The 20,036-nt window shown below is 43.1% G+C and overlaps 2 protein-coding genes across 2 annotated transcripts; one reads left to right on the top strand and one right to left on the bottom strand.

Moving 5' to 3' along the window:
• Window positions 1-3,005: 3,005 nt before the first annotated feature.
• PIN1 (peptidylprolyl cis/trans isomerase, NIMA-interacting 1) lies at window positions 3,006-8,294 on the bottom strand. The gene is made up of 4 exons (XM_083882020.1): window positions 8,212-8,294; window positions 6,892-7,080; window positions 5,347-5,457; window positions 3,006-3,736 (listed from the first exon to the last, which is right to left on the bottom strand). Exons 1-4 carry the CDS (start codon window positions 8,267-8,269, stop codon window positions 3,627-3,629), a joined length of 468 nt encoding a protein of 155 aa, XP_083738146.1. The 5' UTR covers window positions 8,270-8,294; the 3' UTR covers window positions 3,006-3,626.
• A 1,155-nt stretch (window positions 8,295-9,449) lies between these two features.
• LOC310921756 (hepatic lectin-like) lies at window positions 9,450-19,951 on the top strand. Its single transcript, XM_083881976.1, has 6 exons — window positions 9,450-10,969; window positions 12,840-12,947; window positions 14,252-14,320; window positions 15,442-15,593; window positions 17,354-17,466; window positions 18,727-19,951. The coding sequence occupies exons 1-6, from the start codon at window positions 10,927-10,929 to the stop codon at window positions 18,881-18,883; spliced, it is 642 nt and encodes a 213-aa protein (XP_083738102.1). The 5' UTR covers window positions 9,450-10,926; the 3' UTR covers window positions 18,884-19,951.
• The last annotated feature ends 85 nt before the right edge of the window (window positions 19,952-20,036 follow it).

The following is a 20,036-nucleotide window of genomic DNA, read 5'->3' as shown; positions in this document are numbered from 1 at the left end:
TGCCATTAAATAAATCCTATTATTCCCTATTAATAAATCCAATTATTCTCGATTAAATTAATCCCATATTTCTTAGTAAATAAATCCAATTAGTCCCTAGTAATAAATCCCATATTTCCTAACAAAAATCCTGTATTTCCTATTAATTAAATCCCATATTCTCTATTAATTAAATCAAATTATTCCCTAATAATAAATCCAATCATGTCCTATTAATAAATCCCATTTTCCCATTAAATAAACCCTTAAATTCTCAATTTTAGACTTTTTTTTCTTTCATTTTAAGCTCCAAATCCAACCAAAAACCCCCAGAATTTTCCCTTTTCCCAATTTATTCCCAAAAATCAAAAAATAAAACCCAGAATTTCCACTGGAGAAGGATTTATTTCTGCAGGAAAAGAGCCGGGGCTTTACAGCATTTTTTGGGGAATATTTGCACAGATCCAAGCTGGGATTTTTGAGGATTTTTTGGGGATTTTTCCTGGGTTTTTTTCCTTTTTTTTTTTTTTGTATTTTTTTTTCCCACCGAACGGAAGCGAAAAACGACAGAACCGAAAAATCTCAGGGGGGAAAAAAAACCCCACTCAAAATCCAACTTTTTTTTTTTTTTCCCCCCAAACTGAAAAACCCACAGGCCCCGAAAGGGCGAAAAAACCGAAATCCCGCCGATTTCTTTTCCCAATTTCCCGAGAATTCACCCCAAAAATCCGGCGGGTTTTGGGTTGTTTTTTTACTGGAAGTCCAAGCGACGTCGCCGGGAAAATTCCCCGGGAGAATCCGGACGGACACCGGGAGCTGCCTCAGGTTTTTGCTATTAATCAATTAATTAGTAATTCATTAGTAATTAATTAATTAATGGCTTGATTCAAGCAGAGCCTTTTTTTGGGGGGAGAAAAGGGCGGGAATGAGTTAAATAAACATGCACGGGGCGAGGGGAGGGGGCGTGGCCTGGAGACGGGGCTGGGGCGTCTTCGGTGGTGGTGACGTCATCGATGTCATCGTCATCGTGGTTGGTGACATTGTTGCCATTGTTGTTGTCATTGGTGTCATTGTCATCATTGTTGACGTCATTGTCATTGGTGGTCATTGTCATCTTCATCATCATTGGTGTCATTGTCATTGTCGTCATTGTCATCGTCACCGTCATCATCGTTGACATCATTGTCATTGTCATTGGTGGTCATCTTCATCGTTATTGGTGTCATTGTCATCATTGGTGTCATTGTCATCATCATCATCGTTGACATCATCGTCATTGGTGGTCATCGTCATCTTCATCATTATTGGTGTCATTGTCATTGTTGTCATTGTCGTCATTGTTGACGCCATTGTCATTGGTGGTCATTGTCATCTTCATCATCATTGGTGTCATTGTCATTGTTGTCACTGTCATCATTGTCATCATCACCGTCATCATCGTTGACATCCTTGTCATTGTCATTGGTGGTCATCATCATCTTCATTATTATTGGTGTCATTGTCATCATTGGTGTCATTGCCATCATTGGTGTCATTGTCATTGTTGTCATTGTCATCACTGTCATCATTGTCATTGTCATCGGTGGTCATCGTCACCTTCATCATCATTGGTGTCACTGTCATTGTTGTCATTGTCATCGTCATTGTCATCATCGTTGACATCCCTATCATTGTCATTGGTGGTCATCGTCATCATTGGTGTCATTGTCATTGTTGTCATTGTCATCACTGTCATCGTCACCGTCATCATTGTTGACATTGCTGTCATTGTCACCGTCATCATCATTGGTGTCATTGTCATCATTAGTGTCATTGTCATCACTGTCATCATTGTCATTGTCATTGGTGGTCATTGTCACCTTCATCATCATCATTGGTGTCATTGTCATCAGTGTTATTGTCATCAATGTCATCGTTGTCATTGTCATCATCATCGTTGACATTGTCATTGGTGGTCATTGTCATCATCATCATCACTGTCATCATCATCATTGGTGTCATTGTCATCACTGTCATCATTGTCATTGTCACCACTGTTGGTCATTGTCATCGTCATCATCATTGTTGGTCACTGTCATCATTGTCACCACTGTTGGTCATCGTTGGTCACTGTCATCATTGTCATTGCCGTCGTTGGTCACCATTGTCATTGTCACCACTGTTGGTTGTGGTTGGTCATTGTCATCATTGTCATTGTCATCATTGTCATCGTCACCATCGTTGACCATGGTTATCATTGGCCATGGTCATTGTCATTGTCATCGTTGGTCACCGTCACCATCGTTGACCATGGTTATCATTGGCCATGGTCATTGTCATTGTCACCACCGCTACCCTTGGTGACCGTCACCGCTGTCACCGTCACCACCGCGGGCGCCGCATTTCCCGCCTCCGGCCTCCCCGACGTTCCCAAAAAAACCCCCGCAGGAATTCCGGGAATTTCCCCATTTTCAGTTCCCGCCCGATCCGGGGCCGACCGGGAACGGCCCAGGAGTGCTGTGGGAGCAGGAGCTGGACTTCCTGCCGGATTCCCGGGAATTCCTGAGGATTTCCCTGGAATTTGGTGGATTCCTGAGGAGTTCCATCAGTTTCCTGCGGAGTTCCATCCATTTCCTGGGGATTTCCAGGAATTCCTGGGGATTTCTGAGGATTCCTGAGGAGTTCCGTGGATTTCCTCGGGATTTCTGAGGATTTCCAGGGGATTCTTGTGGATTCCAGGGATTTCTGGGGATTCTTGAGGAGTTCCATGGATTTTCATGAATTCCTGAGGATTCCCGTGGATTTCCATGAATTTCCCGGGGATTCTTGTGGATTTCCATAGATTCCCATGGATTCCCGTGGATTCCTGAGGATTTCCATGAATTTCCTGAGGATTTCCACGACTTCCTGAGGATTCCCAAGAATTCCCATGGATTCTCAAGGATTTCTATGAATTCCCAAGGATTTCCACAAATTCCTGAGGATTCCCATGAATTCCTGAGGACTTCCAGATTCCTGTAGATCTCCATGAACCTCCCACAGATTCCCGAGGATTTCCCTGGATTTCTCTGGATCCCCAAGAATTTCTCTGAATTCTCAAGGATTTCTCTGGATTCCCAAGAATTCCCATGAATTCCCAAGGATTCCCAAGAATTCCCAAGGATTTCTCTGGACTCCCAAGGACTTCCATGAATTCCCAAGGATTTCCATGAATTCCCAAGACTTCCCATGAATTCCCAAGAATTTCTCTGGATTCCCAAGGATTCCCATGAATTCCCAAGGATTTCCATGAATTCCCAAAGATTTCCCATGAATTCCCAAGGATTTCTCTGGATTCCCAAGAATTCCCATGAATTCCCAAGAATTTCCATGAATTCCCAAGGATTCCTCTGGATTCCCAAGGATTTTCATGGATTCCCAAGAATTTCCACAAATTCCCATGAATTCCTAAGAACTTCCATGGATCTCCACAAATCCCTGTGAATTCCTGAAGGTTCCCACAGATTCCCGTCGATCTCCACGAACCTCCCGCAGATTCCCCTGGATTTTCCCTGGATCTCCCCTGGATTTTTCCATGGATTTTCCCTGGATCTCCCCTGGATTTTTCCCTGGATTTTTCCATGGATTTTCCCTGGAATTCCCGGGAATGCCGGCCCGGCCAAGGCACTTCACTCGGTGCGGAGGATGATGTGGATCCCGGAGTCGGTGAAGACGGGGCCGCTCATCTCTCCCGCCCGCAGCGCGAACGACGCGTCCTCAAACGGCTTCTGCATCTGCCCTGCGGAGAGACCCCCCCGGAATTCCGTCAGAAATCTGGGATTTGGGGATTTTCCAAAAAAAAATCTGGGATTTGGGGCTTTTTCACCAAAAAAATCTGGGATTTGAGGCTTTTTCCCCAAAAAAAATCTGGGATTTGGGGCTTTTTTCCAAAAAAAATCTGGGATTTGAGGCTTTTCCCAAAAAAAAATTCTGGGATTTGGAGTTGGGGAGAGGAGTTGATTCAGTTGGATCGATCCCAGATGGAATTTTGGGGTCATAAAATGCTTGGAAAAGTTTGGATTCCCCCCAGAAAATGAGGGAGCACAACCCAAAATTTGATTGAAAATCTGGGATTTGGGGATTTTACCTAAAAAAAATCTGGGATTGGGAAGTGAGGGGGAAGTTGATTCCAGGGTTTGGTTCTGGTGGATCGATCCCAGATGGAATTTTGGGTCATAAAAGGGAAAAAAAACAACATTTAGGGAGGTTTGGATCTTGAAAAAAAAAGAAGGAATACAACTCAAAATTCCATCAAAAATCTGGGATTTGGGGCTTTTCCCTAAAAAAATCTGGGATTTGGAAGTGGAGGGAGGGAAGTTGGTTCCTCTGGATCAATCCCAGTTGGAATTCTGGGGGATTTGGGATTTTTTTGGGGGTAAATCCTCTAGAATTGGAGGATTTGGGTTTTTTGGGGGGAGAATTTTTGGGATGAATCCCTCAGAACTGAGGATTTTTTGGGATAAATCCACCAGGTTTGGCTTTTTGGGGATAAATCCCCAGATTTGGATTTTTTGGGGGATAAATCCCCCAGATTTTGGAGTTTTTTGGGATAAATCCCCAGATTTTGGGTTTTTTTGGGTTAAATCCCCCAGATTTTGGGGTGAATCCACCAGAACTGAGGATTTTTTTGGGATAAACCCCCAGATTTTGGGTTTTTTTGGGATAAATCCCCAGATTTTGGGATTTTTTTGGGATAAATCCCCAGATTTGGATTTTTTGGGGAATAAATCCCCCAGATTTTGGATTTTTTTTGGGATAAATCCCCCAGATTTTGGGATTTTTTTGGGATAAATCCCCAGATTTGGATTTTTTGGGGAATAAATCCCCCAGATTTTGGGGTTTTTTTTGGGATAAATTCCCCAGATTTGGGGTTTTTTTGTGTTAAATCTCCACATTTGGGGGTTTTTTTTGGGATAAATCTCCCAGATTTTCAGTTAAATTCCCCAGATTTGGGTTTTCTTGGGATGAATCCACCAGAACTGAGGATTTTTTTGGGATAAATCCCCAGATTTGGGGTTTTTTTGGGGGATAAATCCCTCAGATTTTGTGGGTTTTTGTGTTAAATCCCCCAGATTTTGGGTTTTTTTGGATAAATTCCCCAGATTCGGGATTTTTTTGGGATAAATCCCCCAGATTTGGGTTTTCTTGGGATGAATCCACCAGAACTGAGGATTTTTTTGGGATAAACCCCCAGATTTTGGGTTTTTTGGGGGGATAAATCCCTCAGATTTTGTGGTTTTTTGTGTTAAATCCCCCAGATTTTGGGTTTTTTTTGGATAAATTCCCCAGATTCAGGATTTTTTTGGGATAAATCCCCCAGATTTGGGGTTTTTGGGGTGAACCCCTCACCTCTCCCAAAGGCCCCCAGGTCCCCTCCGGCCTTGGCCGAGCTGCAGTCGCTGAATTGAGAAGCCAAAGACTCAAAATCTTCCTCTCCTGATTTGATCTTCTGGATGTAACCTGGAAAAAAACGGAAAAAATCCCAAATTAGGGATAAAAACCACTCCAAAAATTCCATGGGGAAGAAGATAAAGCCCCAAAACATCCCCAAAAACAACATTCCTGGGTTTTTTTCCACCTAAAAAAATCATCATTCTCAGTTTTTTTTTTTGTTTCTGAAAATCACCAGAGTTTTATTTTAAAAATTCCAGGGTTTTATTTAAATAAAACCAACCTAATCCTACTTTTTCCCCCCCAAAAAAAATCACAATTCCCAGTTTTTTTTTTTTTCCCAAAAATTGCCATTCCCAGGGTTTTTTTTTTTTTCTCCAAAAAATGCCATTCCCAGGGATTTTTTTCCCAAAAAAATCACAATTTCCAGGGTTTTTTCCCCAGAATTTGCCATTCCCGGGTTTTTTTTCTCCCCCAAAAATGGGAAAATTGGGGAGAAGAACCTCCCAATGAAGGAATTTTTGGATGAATTTTGGGAGATCTCAAATTCCAGGGAATTCCTGGAATTCCTTCCCAGAATTGATCCCACCTTTGTCATTAATGAGCTTTAAACATCATTAACATGGATTTGGATACTTCAATTAACACAAATTCTACACAAATATATATAAAAAAATCAAAAAATTAAGAGTGAAAGTGCATTTATTGATGAATTAAATAGAAATTAAATAGAAATAGTCAAATAAAATAGGATTAAACCAATATCCCAACAATCCCAAATCCCTCAGAATTCCCAAAATTCCTGGAATTTCCCAATATCCCCAAAATTCCCCCCAAAACCTGCCATTGATGAGCTCCAATCAAAACATTTTGACACTTTAATGTACAGAAATTATACCAATATGGACTAAAATTGACCAAAAATTTGACCAAAATTTGACTGAAAATTGATAAAAAATTGACCAAGAATTGATCAAAAACTGATAAAAAATTGACCTAAAATTGATCAAAAATTGACTGAAAATTGACCAAAATTTGACCAAAAATTGACTGAAAATTGACCGAAAATGGACCAAAAATGGACCGAAAATGGATCAAAAATTGACCAAAATTGATCAAAAATTGAAGGAAAATTGATGGAAAATTGACCGAAAACGGATCAAAAATTGACCAAAAATGGACCAAAAATTGACCAAAATTGATCAAAAATTGACTGAAAATTGACCAAAAATGGACCAAAAATTGACTGAAAACTGATCAAAACTGGACCGAAAATTGGCCGAAAGTTGACTGAAAATTGATGGGAAATTGACCAAAAATTGATGGAAAATCGGCCAAAAATTGACTGAAAATTGACCAAAAATTGATGAAAAATTGACAAAAAATGACCGAAAATTGACCGAAACTCCACATCTCCAGCGATCCCAATGATCCCAAAATTCCCAAAAATTCCCAAAAAATTCCCAAAATTCCCAAATTTCCCCCAAATCCCTCCAAACCCACTATTGATGAGCTCGAGGGCCTCCTCCTTGGAGCGGGTGATCCTCTCCTGCCTCCAGCTCGAGGGACGCCGCGACTGGTTGTGTTTGACCAGGAGGTGGGAGCAGCGCACGCGGCCCGGGGCCCCGCCCACCCCGCTGGGCCGCTCCCATTGGCTGGCGTTCGTCAGGTGGTTGAAGTAGTAGACACGTCCTGTAGAGATATTGATCGGTTATTGGTTATTGATCGCTTATCGGGTATCAATCGGTACCAAAAACCTGGTTATTGGCACCAAAAATCCATTAATGGACACCATTGACTCGTGTTTGTCAGGTGGTTGAAGTAGTAAACCCTCCCTAAAGGGGTATTGATCAGTTATAGGTTATTGATCAATTATTGGTTAGTGATTAGTAGAAAAAAGTTGGTTATCGGCACTAAAAATCCTCTCAGAGACCCCCAAAACCACCTCATTGACCCCACTGACTCGTGTTTATCAGGTGGTTGAAGTAGTGGACACATCCTATAGGGTTATTGATCAGTTATTGGTTATTGATTGGTTATCGGTTATTGATTGGCACCAAAAAATCAGGTTGTTGGCACTAAGTCCCAGTTTATCCACCCCAAAAATCCATTGACAGACACCACTGACTCGTGTTCACCAGGTGGTTGAAGCAGCACACCCTGCCCAGGGTGTTATCGATTAACTATCAGTTATTGATTAGTGATTGGTTATCAATTTACACTGAAAAAACAGGATATTGACATCAAATCTCAACTTATTCAACTAATTGGGGTGTCCCCCATTCTCTGAGGGGACAATCCCCCCAAAATTCCCCTCACGGAGTTGAAGACACCCCCAAATTCCCCTCATGAGGGAGACCCTCACCCCAAATTCCCCTCAATTGGGGTGTCCCCAATCCATGAGGGGAATGACCCCCTCAGAACCCCCCAAAATTGAGGGATCCCCCTCAAATTCCCCTCACAGAGTTTAAGATCCCCCCCAAATTCCCCTCACGGAGGTGACCCCCCTCAATTGGGGTGTCCCCCATCGCTGAGGGGATGATCCCTCAAAATTCTCCTCACGGAGTTGAAGACCCCCCTCAAATTCCCCACACGGGGGTGTTCCCACCTTCCCTGAGGCGATGATCCCCTCAGGACCCCCCGGAATTGGGGATCCCCCCTCACATTCCCCTCACGCATCTCTCCCCTCCCACGCCCCCTCATCCCCCCCACATCCCATCCTCGCCGCCTCCACCTCCCTTCCCCACCTCGCCCATCGCCGCCGCTCCTTCCCCGCGCCCCCTCCGGTCCCCCCACGGCCGCCCCCCGCCCTCGGGCCCTCACCGGAGCTGCGGCTCATGCGCTTCTCCCAACCCGCGGGCAGCTTCTCCTCCTCCGCCATCTTCCCTTCCCTCTGCCCGCTCTGCGCGGCCCGCCCACACCGCCTCTCCAGGGGGCGGGGCAAACTCGCCCTTCTCGCTCTCCTATTGGTCGGAAGGGACGCGGCGCCCCTCACTGCACAATTCTATTGGTTGAACCGCCCGTCAATCAAGCACGCAGTGAAGCTAAGACGCGCGGGAAACGAGTGACGGTGGCCCCGGTGGCACAAATGTAATGGGAACGCAAAACGGCAGCGCCGTGGCCGACTAGGGAGGCCAGTCCCGGTCTCACCGGAGCCACGAAATAACCGGAGACTCCATAAGAAGCTTTATTATAAATAAATTCAACGCTCAAGAACGCGCGCGGCCGGTTTAAAGCCTCAATGTGGCGCTGGTTTGGTCATAGCGGGGATGGGAGAGGGAAAACCGGGCTTGGGAATGATAACGGGGGATACCGGGATAACCGGGGAGACACCGGGGGACGCGGCAGCCGCTCCTGGTCGTTCATCCCCGTCCTTGATCTCATCCGCAGCAGGAATTAAAGACAACTGGGAGGGCGGTTGGTGGATTTTGGGACGCGGAGCCTCCCCCGGGACCTCCGGAGCCTTCCCGGGACCCCTCAGGGGCTTCTCGGTACTTCCTGGGCCTTCCCGGTACATCCAGAACTCCCCCGGTACCGCCATTGCGTGAGACGGAAGTGACGTCCCATGTATAGGAAGTGACGTCACGCCCACGGGCGTCCCGAGGCGTTGCTTGGCAACGGCGTTTGTTGTTAGCAACGGCCAAGATGGCGGCGGGAGCGGCCGGGGGCTTCCCGGGGGTGGGAACTGGGCGTTACTGGGACCTACTGGGAGGGCACTGGGAGGGTCCTTGGGGGCTCTGAGGGGTCACTGGGGGACACTGAGGACGGGGGGGACTGAAAAAACAGGATATTGACAGCAAATCCCAACTTATTCACCCAGCTGGAGTGTCGCCCCCTTCTCTGAGGGGATGATCCCCCCAAAATTCCCCTCATGAGGGGGACCCCCACCCAAATTCCCTTCAATTGGGGTCTCCTCCATTCTCTAAGGGGACCATCCCTAAAAATTCCCATTGGGACCCGAACCCAAAGCCACCCCAGCCCTGCCTTTTTCCCGGCTTTTTCCCGGCTTTTTCTCGCCTTTTTCTCGTCTTTTTCCTGCCTTTTCCCTGCCTTGTCCCCGTTTTTTGTTCCCGCTTTCCCCCTTCTTTTTTCCCGTCTTTTTCTCGCTTTTTTCTCACCTTTTTTTGGGTCCTTTCTCCGCCTTTTTCTCACCCTTTTGTTCCCGCCCTTTTGTTCCCGCCCTTTTTTGTTCCCGCCCTTTTTTTTCGCGCCCTTTTTTTCCCGCCCTTTTCTCCTCCCCCTCAGGGCCCCGGCGCCATTTTGGCCCCGAGTCCTCTGGAGCTCTGCCCGGGGATTTGGCCCCGGTGACATTTCCCGGTCTCGGTGCCCTCGGAATTGCGGAATTTGTTTCCAAATCTCACTTTTAAAAAGGTAATTCCCAATTTTTTGTCATTTTCCAGCCCCGTTTCTTTCCCTGTTTGGAGGTGGCGGCTCCGGGATTTTGTGGATTTTTTTCCCGTTGGTTTTGGTTCAAAGGGGGGAGGAGAATTCTTGGAAATTCCTCAAAAATCCTCCCTAAAAGCCACCAAAATCCTCAAAATTCAGAGAAAAATTCCCCCAAAAGCCACAAAAATACCCTCAAAATTAATTTAAAAATCCACAAAAATCCCTCAAAATCCGTTAAAAATTCCACCAAAATCCCTCAAAATCCGTTAAAAAATCCACAAGAATCTCCCCTGAAATCCACAAAAAATTAGAGAAAATTCCCCTGAACAACACAAAAATCTACAATAATTTAAAATATCCCATTTGCAATACAAAAATAAGCCATAAAGATCAAAAAAATCCACTAAAACATCTTGAAGTTTTTTAAAAATAAAACAAATCCATAAGAATCCATGAAAACAATACAAATATCCACAAAAAAATTCCATTAAAATCCCACAAAAATCCACACACAGAAAAAAAAATTCCATGAAAATCCCACAAAAATCTCCCCCAAAATCACAAAAAATCGATGAAAACCCCACAAAATCCACAAAAAAATCTATTAAAATCCCACAAAAATCCACCAAAAAATCACAAAAAAATCCATGAAAATCCCTCAAAAGTCCACAAACAGATCACCAAAAATCCATGAAAAAAATCACAAAAAAGTCCCAAAAATGCCATGAAAATGCCACAAAATCCACAAAAAAGTTCACAAAGTTTCCATTAAAATCCACCAAAAAATCACAAAAATTCCATTAAAATTCACTTAAAAAATCCCAAAAAATCCATTAAAATCCACAAAAAAAAATCACAAAAAAATTCATAAAATTCCCCATAAATCCCCCCCCCCCCCCAAAAAAAATTCCTTTTTAAAAACCCATTTTAAAAAATCCTCATTAAAGTCAAAAATCCACCTGAAATTCTCTTCAATTCTCCCCAATTTGAGCCCCAGAAATTCCTTTGGATTAAATTTTAAACCCTCTGGAGGGGGCGGAGGAACTGGAACCTTCCCCGGGGTCATTCCAGGAGTTTTTCTTGTTGTTCCTGATCCCAAAAAATCCCAAAAAATCCCAAAAAAATTCCCAAAAAATCCAAAGGAATCCCAGGATGGATCAGGAGGAGCTTCAGGACGATCTTCGCCTTTTCCCAGGTGGAAATTCAGGATTTTTCTCATTTTTCCAAAGGTTTTTCCTTCTTTTTTATTCCTCTTATCAGGGAATTTGAATAATCCCAAAAATTCCAATTCTGGGAGCTTCAAATCCCTGAAAAACGCTGAAAATTCCTTAAAAAATCCTTGAAATAATTGAGAAATTATTAAAAAATAATTCCCCAAAATAATCATTGGAATAAACAATCCCAAATAATAATTCTGGAATAAATCCCTAAATAATTCCCCCGATAAATCCCAAGAAAAGGAGCCCCAAATTTTGGGATTTATCCCCAAATTTTCCCCTCCTGGAGCAAAATTCGGGATATTTTGTAGTTATTGATTAATCCCTGAATAAACAGAGAGGGAAGAGCTGGGGGGGGAAATCTGGGAAGAGAAAAAAGGGATTTTCTGTGAATTTTCCAGGGATTTTCTCTGCATTTTTCAGAGATTTTTCCTGAATTTTCCTGAATTTTCTTTGAATTTTTCCCCGAATTTTCCCTGAATTTTCTTTGAATTTTCCCTGAATTTTCCCCTGAATTTTCTTTGAATTTTTCCCTGAATTTTCTTTGAATTTTTCCCTGAATTTCCCCCTGAATTTTCTTTGAATTTTCCCCTGAATTTTCTTTGAATTTTTCCCTGAATTTGCCCCTGAATTTTCCTTGAATTTTCTTTGAATTTTCCCTAAATTTTCCTTGGATTTTCTCTGCATTTTTCCAGGATTTTCCTTGAATTTTCCCTTCTTTCTGCCTTGGTTTTCCCTTGACTTCCTTTCATTTTCCCTGGATTTTCCCTTGGATTTTCCTTCATTTAATTTCCCTGAATTTTCCCTGAATTTTCCTTGAACGTTTTCCAGGATTTTCCTTCATTCTCCCTTCATTTTCTGGGATTCCTGTTTTTTCCCCCATTTTCCCCCTGTTTTACCCTGTTTAATCCCATTTTTTTCCGTTTTTCCCATTTTATCCCTTTCCCCCTGTTTTTCCCCTGTTTATTCCTGTTTTTCTCCTTTTTATTCCCCATTTCATCCTGTTTAACCCAATTTTCCCATGTTTCATCCCATTTTTCCCCCTTTTTCCCCCCTTTTCCCCTTTTTCCCCTCCGTTTTCCCTGTTTTTTCTGTTTTATGCTGTTTAATCTCATTTCCCCCTTTTTTTATCCCATTTCCCCCTTTTTTTATCCCATTTCCTGTTTAATCCCATTTTCCCTGTTTTCCATTTTTCCCGTTTTATCCCATTTCCCCCGTTTAACCCCATTTCCCCCGTTTTACCCCATTTCCCTCTGTTTTATCCCATTTTCCCCTGTTTTACCCCATTTCCCCCCATTTAATCCCATTTCCCCCTGTTTAATCTCATTTCCCCCCTGTTTTATCCCATTTTTTCCCATTTTATCCCATTTTCCCCTGTTTAATCCTCCTGTTTTACTCCATTTCCCCCCATTTCTCCCCATTTTCCTGTTTATCCCCATTTTATCCCCTTTCCCCCCGTTTAGTCCCATTTTCCCGTTTAACCCCATTTCCCCCTCTTTCATCCCATTTTATCCCATTTCCTCCCTGTTTTATCCCATTTTCCCTGTTTTTTCCCCCATTTTATCCCACTTCTCCCCTGTTTTATCCCATTTTCCTCCTGTTTTACCCCATTTTCCCCTGTTTAGCCCCATTTCCCCCGTTTTATCCCATTTCCCCCTGTTTTATCCCATTTTATCCCATTTTCCCCTGTCTAATCCCATTTTCTCCCCGTTTGATCCCATTTCCCTCCTGTTTTACCCCATTTTCCCCCCATTTATCCCCATTTTCCCCTGTTTTGTCCCATTTTATCCCATTTTCCCCCCATTTTTCCCCTGTTTAACCCCATTTTGTGTCCCATTTTCTCCCCAGGCCGTTCGTCCCTCCCGCGGTGTCTGGGCTCGTTCTGGGCCGTTTACCTGAGCCTGGCCCTGAGCTCCCTGTTCCTGCTGCTGCTCAGTGCCCTGGCCCTGGCCAGAGGTGAGACCACAAATCCCAAAATCCACCCCAGAAATCCCCAAAATTCCATCCAAAATTCCCCCAAATTCCAGCCCAAAATTCCATCCCAAATTCCACCCCAAAATTCCCCCAAATCCCCAAAATTCTGTCTCAAAAATCCCCAAATTCCCCAAAATTCCCCAAAAATCCAGCCCAGAAATCCCAATATTCCATCCCAAAAATTCCGCAAAATTCCATCCCAAAAATTCCCCAAAATTCCATCCCAAATTTCCCAAAAGTCCAGCCCAAAAATCCCAAAATTCCACCCTAAAAATCCCAAAATTCCACCCCAAAATTCCCTGTCCTGGAACAGCATCTCCTCCCAAAATTCCCCCCCAAATCCCCAAAATTCCATCTCAAAAATCCCCAAATTCTCCAAAATTCCATCCCTAAAATACCCCAAAATTCCATCCCAGAATTCCCCAAAATTCCACCCCAATTTTCCCAAAAATCCCAAAATTCCACCCCAAAATTCCCTGTGCTGGAACAGCATCTCCTCCCAAAATTCCATCTTAAAAATCCCCAAAATTCCACCCCAAATTTCCCAAAAATCCTCCCCAAATTTCCCAAAAATCCAGCCCAAAAATCCCCAAAATTCCATCCCAAAATTCCATCCCCAAATCTCCCAAATTCCCAAAATTCCCTCATTCCCAAATCCTGGAATTCCCTCATTCCCAAATTCCCAAATTTTCTCATTCCCAAATTCCAGAATCTTCAAATTCCCTCATTCCCAAAATCCCCAAATTCCCCAAATCCTGGAATTCCCTCCTTCCCAAGTTCCCAAAATCCTCAAATTTCCCAATTTCCCTCATCCCCAAAACCCCAGAAATTCCCCAAATCCCCAAAATTTTAATTTTTCAGGAATTTTTTCATTCCCTCATTCCCAATTCCCTCTTTCCCAAATCCCAAAATTCCCCAAATTTTCTCATTCCCAAATTCCAGAAACCTCAAATTCCCTCATTCCCAAATCCCCAAATTCCCCAAATCCTGGAATTTTCTCCTTCCCAAATCCTCAAATTCTCCAATTTCCCTCGTCCCCAAAATCCCAGAAATTCCCCAAACCCCCAAAATTTTAATTTTTCAGGAATTTTTTCATTCCCTCATTCCCAATTTCCTCATCCCCAAATCCCCAAATTCCCCAAATCCTGGAATTTTCTCCTTCCCAAATCCCCAAATCCTCAAATTTCCCAATTCCCTCATCCCCAAAATCCCAGAAATTCCCTAAACCCCCAAAATTTTAATTTTTCAGGGATTTTTTCCCACTTTTTCTCTTTTTTCCCTCCCAGTTTCCTCCATTTCCTCCCAAGTTCAGCAGCAGCACCTGGAGCTCAATTTCTCCAACTGGGATTCCTTCTGTAAGTCCCCAAAATTCCCCAAATTTCCCAAAAATATTCCCAAAATTCCAACATTTGGGGGGTGAAAAAACCCCCAAATCCTCAATTTGGATAAAAATCCACCAAAAAATCCCCAAATTCCAAAAATTGGGGGAGAAAAATCTTTAAATACTCAAATTTTGAGGGATTTTTTTGTCATAAAAATCCCAATGTGGGATAAAAAAAACCAAATTTCGATTTTGGGGATTTTTTGTGGAATAAAATTCTCCAAAAAAATCAAATTTTGGGGCGTTTGGACGGATAAAAATCCCAATTTTGGGGATTTGGGGGGATAAAATTCCCCAAAAAATGAATATTTGGGATTTTTTTAAGGAAAAACATCCCAAAATCCAAATATTTTGGGATAAGAGGGAGAAGAAACTTCAAATTCCAACATTTGGAGGGAATTTGGGGATAAAAATCCCAAATTTCTGACATTTGGGCCATTTTTGGTGACAAAAATCCTCCAAAAAATCGAAATTTTGAGAGTTTTTGATGCCAAAACCCTGAAAAATGCCAAATCTTAGGCATTTTTTTGGGAAAAAAAATTTAAAATCCCCATTTTCCTCGTTTTTTTGGGACATAATCCAAAATCCCAACATTTAGGACATTTTTGGTGACAAAATTTCTCCAAAAAATCTAATTTTTGAGCGTTTTTGATGCCAAAAAACCCCCGAAAACCCCAATTTTGGGGCAATTTTTTGGGATAAAATTCCCAAAATCCCAATATTTTGGGACAAGAAGGAGAAAAACCCAAAATTCCCAATATTTGTTGGATTCTTTGGGAGAAAGATCCAAAATTCCCAACATTTGGGACATTTTTGGGCAACGAAATTCCCAAAAATCGACATTTTGAGCATTTTTGACCAAAAAAACACTGAAAAATGCCAATTTTTGGATGATTTTTTTGGGGATAAAATCCCCAAATCTCAATATTTTGGGACAAGAGGGAGAAGAATCCCCAAATTCCCAACATTTGGAAGGAATTTGGGCCAAAAATCCCCAAAAAAATCCACATTTTTGATGCTAAAAACCCCAAAAATGCCAATTTTTGGACGATTTTTTCAGGATAAATTCCCCAAAATTCCCATTTTTGCCCGCAGTGTTCCCGTGCGGGGCGGATTCCCGGGATTGGGAATATTTCTCTGGGAATTGTTATTATTTCTCCCTGGAGAGGCTGAGCTGGCCCCGGGCGCGGGAGCGATGCCGCGAGCGCCGCGCGCACCTCGCCGTGGTGGGCAGCTACTCTGAGCAGGTAAAATAATGGTCCTAGAGCCCCAAAATCCCAAAAATCCACAGCCTAAAACCCCAAAATCCTGAGCTCAAATCCCTAAAATTCCCAGCCCAAATCCCAAAAATCCCCAGCCCAAAAATCCCCATCCCAAAGCCCCAAAAATCCCCAAAATCCTCAGCCTAAATCCCCAAAATCCCAAAAATCCACAGCCTAAAGCCCAAAAATCCCCTGCCCAAAAATCCACAGCGTAAAACCCTAAAAATCCTCATCCCAAAGCCCCAAAATCCTGAGCTCAAATCCCCAAAATTCCCAGCCCAAATCCCAAAAATCCCCAGCCAAAAATCCCCATCCCAAAGCCCAAAAAACCACAGCCTAAGGCCCCAAAAATCCCAAAAATCCTCAGCCTAAAACCCTAAAAATCCCCATCCCAAAGCCCCAAAAATCCCAAAAATCCACACCCTAAATCCCAAAAATCCCCTGCCCAAAAATCCCCTGCCCAAGTCCCCAAAATCCTGAGCACAAATCCTGAAAATCTCCTGCCCAAAAATCCCCATCCCAAAGCCCCAAAAATCCTAAAAATCCACAGCCTAAAGCCCAATTGTCCCAATCCTGATCCCGAAAATCAGGAATCCCAAAAATCCCCAGCCAAACCCCCAAATCCTGAGCTCAAATCCCAGAAATTCCCATCCCGAATCCCAATCCCTGAACGCCGCGCGCACCTCGCCGTGGTGGGCAGCTACTCTGAGCAGGTGAGGATCAGCCCAAAAATCCTAAAAATCCACAGCCTAAAACCCCAAAAATTCCAAAAATCCCCATCCCAATACCCAAAAATCCCCTGCCCAAAAATCCCCATCCCAAAGCCCCAAAAATCCCAAAAATCCACAGCCTAAATCCCAAAAATCCCCATCCAAATCCCCATCCCAAAGCCAAAATCCTGAGCTCAAATCCCTAAAATTCCCAGCCCAAATCCCAAAAATCCCCATCCCAAAAATCCCCAGCCCAAATCCCAAAAATCCCCATCCCAAAAATCCCAAAAATCCCAAAAATCCACAGCCTAAAGCCCAAAAATCCCCATCCCAAAGCCCCAAAATCCTGAGCTCAAATCCCTAAAATTCCCAGCCCAAATCCCAAAAATCCCCTGCCCAAATCCCAATACCAAAGCCCACTGACCCCACTGATCCCAAATATCCCAATCCCACTGATCCCAAATCCCAATCCCAGTGCAGATCCCAAATCCCCCTCTCAACGATCCCAAATCCCTTTTCCAGCAGTTCCTGATGTCACGGACTTGGAACGAGCGACACCAAACCCTGATCCCAATTCCAAATCCCACTGATCCCATTGATCCCAGTGATCCCAAATCCCAATCCCACTGATCCCACTGATCCTATTGATCCCAAATCCCAATCCCACTGACCCCACTGACCCCAGTGATCCCAAATCCCTTTTCCAGTGTTTCCTGATGTCCCCGACTCGGAACGAGCGACACCAAACCCTGATCCCAACAATCCCAACAATCCCAAATATCCCACTGATCCCAAATCCCAATCCCCCTGCAGATCCCACTGATCCTATTGATCCCAAATCCCAATCCCATTGACCCCAGTGACCCCAGTGATCCCAAATCCCTTTTCCAGCAGTTCCTGATGTCGCGCACGCGGAACGAGCGACACCAAACCCTGATCCCAACAATCCCAATGATCCCAAATCCCAATCCTACTGATCCCACCGATCCCAAATATCCCAAATTCCCCTCTCAATGATCCCAAACCCCTTTCCAGCGTTTCCTGATGTCGCGCACGCGGAACGAGCGTTTCTGGATCGGCCTCACGGACCAGAACTCCGAGGGCACCTGGGAATGGGTCGATGGCTCCGACTACGGCTCGGCCTTCACGTCAGTGCCCGGCCCCAAATCCCCGAGTTTCACCCCAAAATCCCAAAGTTCCAGCCTGAAATCCCAAAAATTCCAGCCCTAAATCGCAAATTTCCACCTTAAAATCCCGGATTTCACCCCAAAATCCCAAAATTCCAGCCCTAAATCGCAAATTTCCACCCTAAATTTCGCCCCTAATACTGAGATTTCGCCCCAAAATCCCAAAATGTCAGCCTGAAATCCCCAAATTCCAGCCTGAAATCCCAAAATTCCAGCCCTAAATCCTGGATTTCACCCCAAAATCCCCAAATTCCAGCCCAAAATCCCAAAATTCCACCCCAAAATCCCCAAATTCCAGCCCAAAATTCCAGCCCAAATACCCAAATTCCAGCCCCAAATCCCAAAGTTCCAGCCCTAAATCCCATAATTTCACCCCAATTCCTGGATTTCACGCCAAAATCCTGAGTTTTCAACCCAAAATCCCCAAATTCCAGCCCAAAATCCCAAGATTCCAGCCCAAATCTCCAGATTTTACCCCCAAATCCCAAAATTCCAGCCCAAAATCCCGGGATTTCACCCCAAAATCCCAAAATTCCATCCCAAATTCTTGGATTTTGTCCCAAAATCCTGAGATTTCACCTCAAAATCCCCAAATTTTAGGAAGTCTATCTCAAATTTTTGAATTTGGTAGAATTTCGTCCCAAAACCACGGATTTTTTTTCTGGGATTTTTTTGCAGAATTTCCCCTCAAAAATCCAGAATTTTTGGGTAATTTCAACCGACATTTCCCCAAAAATTCCAGATTTTTTTGGGGCAGTTTTTAGCAAATTTCCCCCCAAAAAATCCAGATTCTTCTGGGATTTTTGCACAATTCCCCCTCAAAGCCCCAGACTTTTCTGAGATTTTTGTGGAATTTCTCCTCAAATATCCAGAATTTTGGGACGATTTTTACCAAATTTTCCCTCCAAAAATCTGGATTTTCGGGGCAATTTTTCCCAAATTTTCCCCCTAAAAATCCAGATTTTTTGGGGGAGATTTTTGCTGCATTTCCCCTCAAAACTTTGGAATTTTTTTTTTTTTTTTTTTTTTTTTTTTTTTTTTTTTTATTTCTGCAGAATTTCCCCTCAAAAATCTGATTTTTTGGGACGATTTTCCCCAAATTTCCCCCAAAAAATCCAGATTTTTTTTCACGATTTTTCCCCTCAACCCCCAATTCTTCCCCAGATTTTTTCCCCACGAGTTTTTTCTCTTTTCCAAGCCCAAAATTTGATATTTTTGCAGGTTTTGGAGGGAGGGGGAGCCCAACGACAGCGGCGGGAACGAGGATTGTGCCCATCTCTGGCTCTGGGGCCAATGGAACGACGTCCATTGCACCTTCCAGTGCTTCTTCATCTGCGAGAGACCCCTGGGCCAGAAATCCCCAAAAATCCCACATTAATTCCCAAAATCCCACCCAAAAATTACGCCCAAAAATGCCTAAAAAATTCCCCATTAAATCCAAAAATTCCACCCAAAAATTCCCATTTTTCCTGAATTTTTCTTGAATTTTCCTGGATTTTTTTCTGAATTTTCCCCCAATTTTTCCTGAATTTTTCTTGAATTTTCCTGGATTTTTCCTGAATTTTCCCCCAATTTTTCCTGAATTTTCCCCCAGTTTTCCCTGAATTTTTCCTGTTTTTTCGCCATTATTTCCTGAATTTTTCCTGAATTTTCCTGGATTTTTTTCCTGAATTTTTCCTGAATTTTCCTGGATTTTTCCTGAGTTTTCCTGGATTTTCCTGAATTTTCCCGGATTTTTTCCCCAATTTTTCCTGAATTTCCCCCCAATTTTTCCCCATTTTTTCCCCATTTTTTCCTGAATTTTTTTTGAATTTTCCTGAATTTTCCTAGATTTTTCCCCAATTTTTCCTGAATTTTCCCCCAATTTTTCCTGAATTTTTCCCCAATTTTCCCGGATTTTTCCCCAGTTTTCCCAGGTTTTTCCTCAAATTTTCCTGAATTTTTCCCCAATTCTTCCCCATTTTTTCTGATTTTTCCCCAATTTTCCCTGAATTTTCATGCATTTTCCCCCAGTTTTCCCAGATTTTTCCCCCCCAAATTTCCTGAGATTTTCCCCAGATTTTTCATGAGATTTTCCCCTGATTTTTGTGGCTTTTTTTCTGGATTTTCCTGAATTTTCCCAGATTTTCCCCCCATTTTCCTGAGATTTTCTTGGATTTTTCCTCGATTTTTTTCTGTATTTTTCCTGAACTTCCCTAGTTTTTTTTCTGAATTTTTCTTGAATTTTCCTGGATTTTTTCCTGAATCTTCCCAGATTTTTCCCCAATTTTCCTGAATTTTTCCAGCTCTTCCCTAAATTTTCACGCATTTTTCCCCCAATTTTTCCAAGATTCTCCTCACCCAAAAATCCCCCCAAAAAATCCACACTAAAGTCCCAGAATTCCATCCCAAAATCCTGAGATTCCAACCCAAATTCCCATTTCTATGGTGTAATTCCCATTTTTTTGGGTTGCAAACCCAGTTTTTAAGTCCGAATTCCCTGGTTTTAGGGTGTAAATCCCAATTTTTGAGTCAGAATTCCCAGGTTTTGG

This window comes from Zosterops lateralis (assembly GCF_965231275.1).
Source record: "Zosterops lateralis genome assembly, chromosome: 36".
Classification (NCBI taxonomy): domain Eukaryota; kingdom Metazoa; phylum Chordata; class Aves; order Passeriformes; family Zosteropidae; genus Zosterops; species Zosterops lateralis.
Note: the sequence above shows the minus strand (reverse complement) of the source record. Positions and strands in the feature narration are given on the sequence as shown.

Coding starts and splice junctions, on each gene's coding strand:
- PIN1 (XM_083882020.1), bottom strand. CDS start 8,269: ATGGCGGAGGAGGAGAAGCTGCCCGCGGGTTGGGAGAAGCGCATGAGC. Junction 5,458..6,891: donor GGCCCTCGAGCTCATCAATA/GTGGGTTTGGAG, acceptor GTTTTTTTCCAG/GTTACATCCAGAAGATCAAA. Junction 3,737..5,346: donor CCTGGGGGCCTTTGGGAGAG/GTGAGGGGTTCA, acceptor GTCTCTCCGCAG/GGCAGATGCAGAAGCCGTTT.
- LOC310921756 (XM_083881976.1), top strand. CDS start 10,927: ATGGATCAGGAGGAGCTTCAGGACGATCTTCGCCTTTTCCCAG. Junction 10,970..12,839: donor CGATCTTCGCCTTTTCCCAG/GTGGAAATTCAG, acceptor TTTTCTCCCCAG/GCCGTTCGTCCCTCCCGCGG. Junction 14,321..15,441: donor CTCCAACTGGGATTCCTTCT/GTAAGTCCCCAA, acceptor TTTTGCCCGCAG/TGTTCCCGTGCGGGGCGGAT.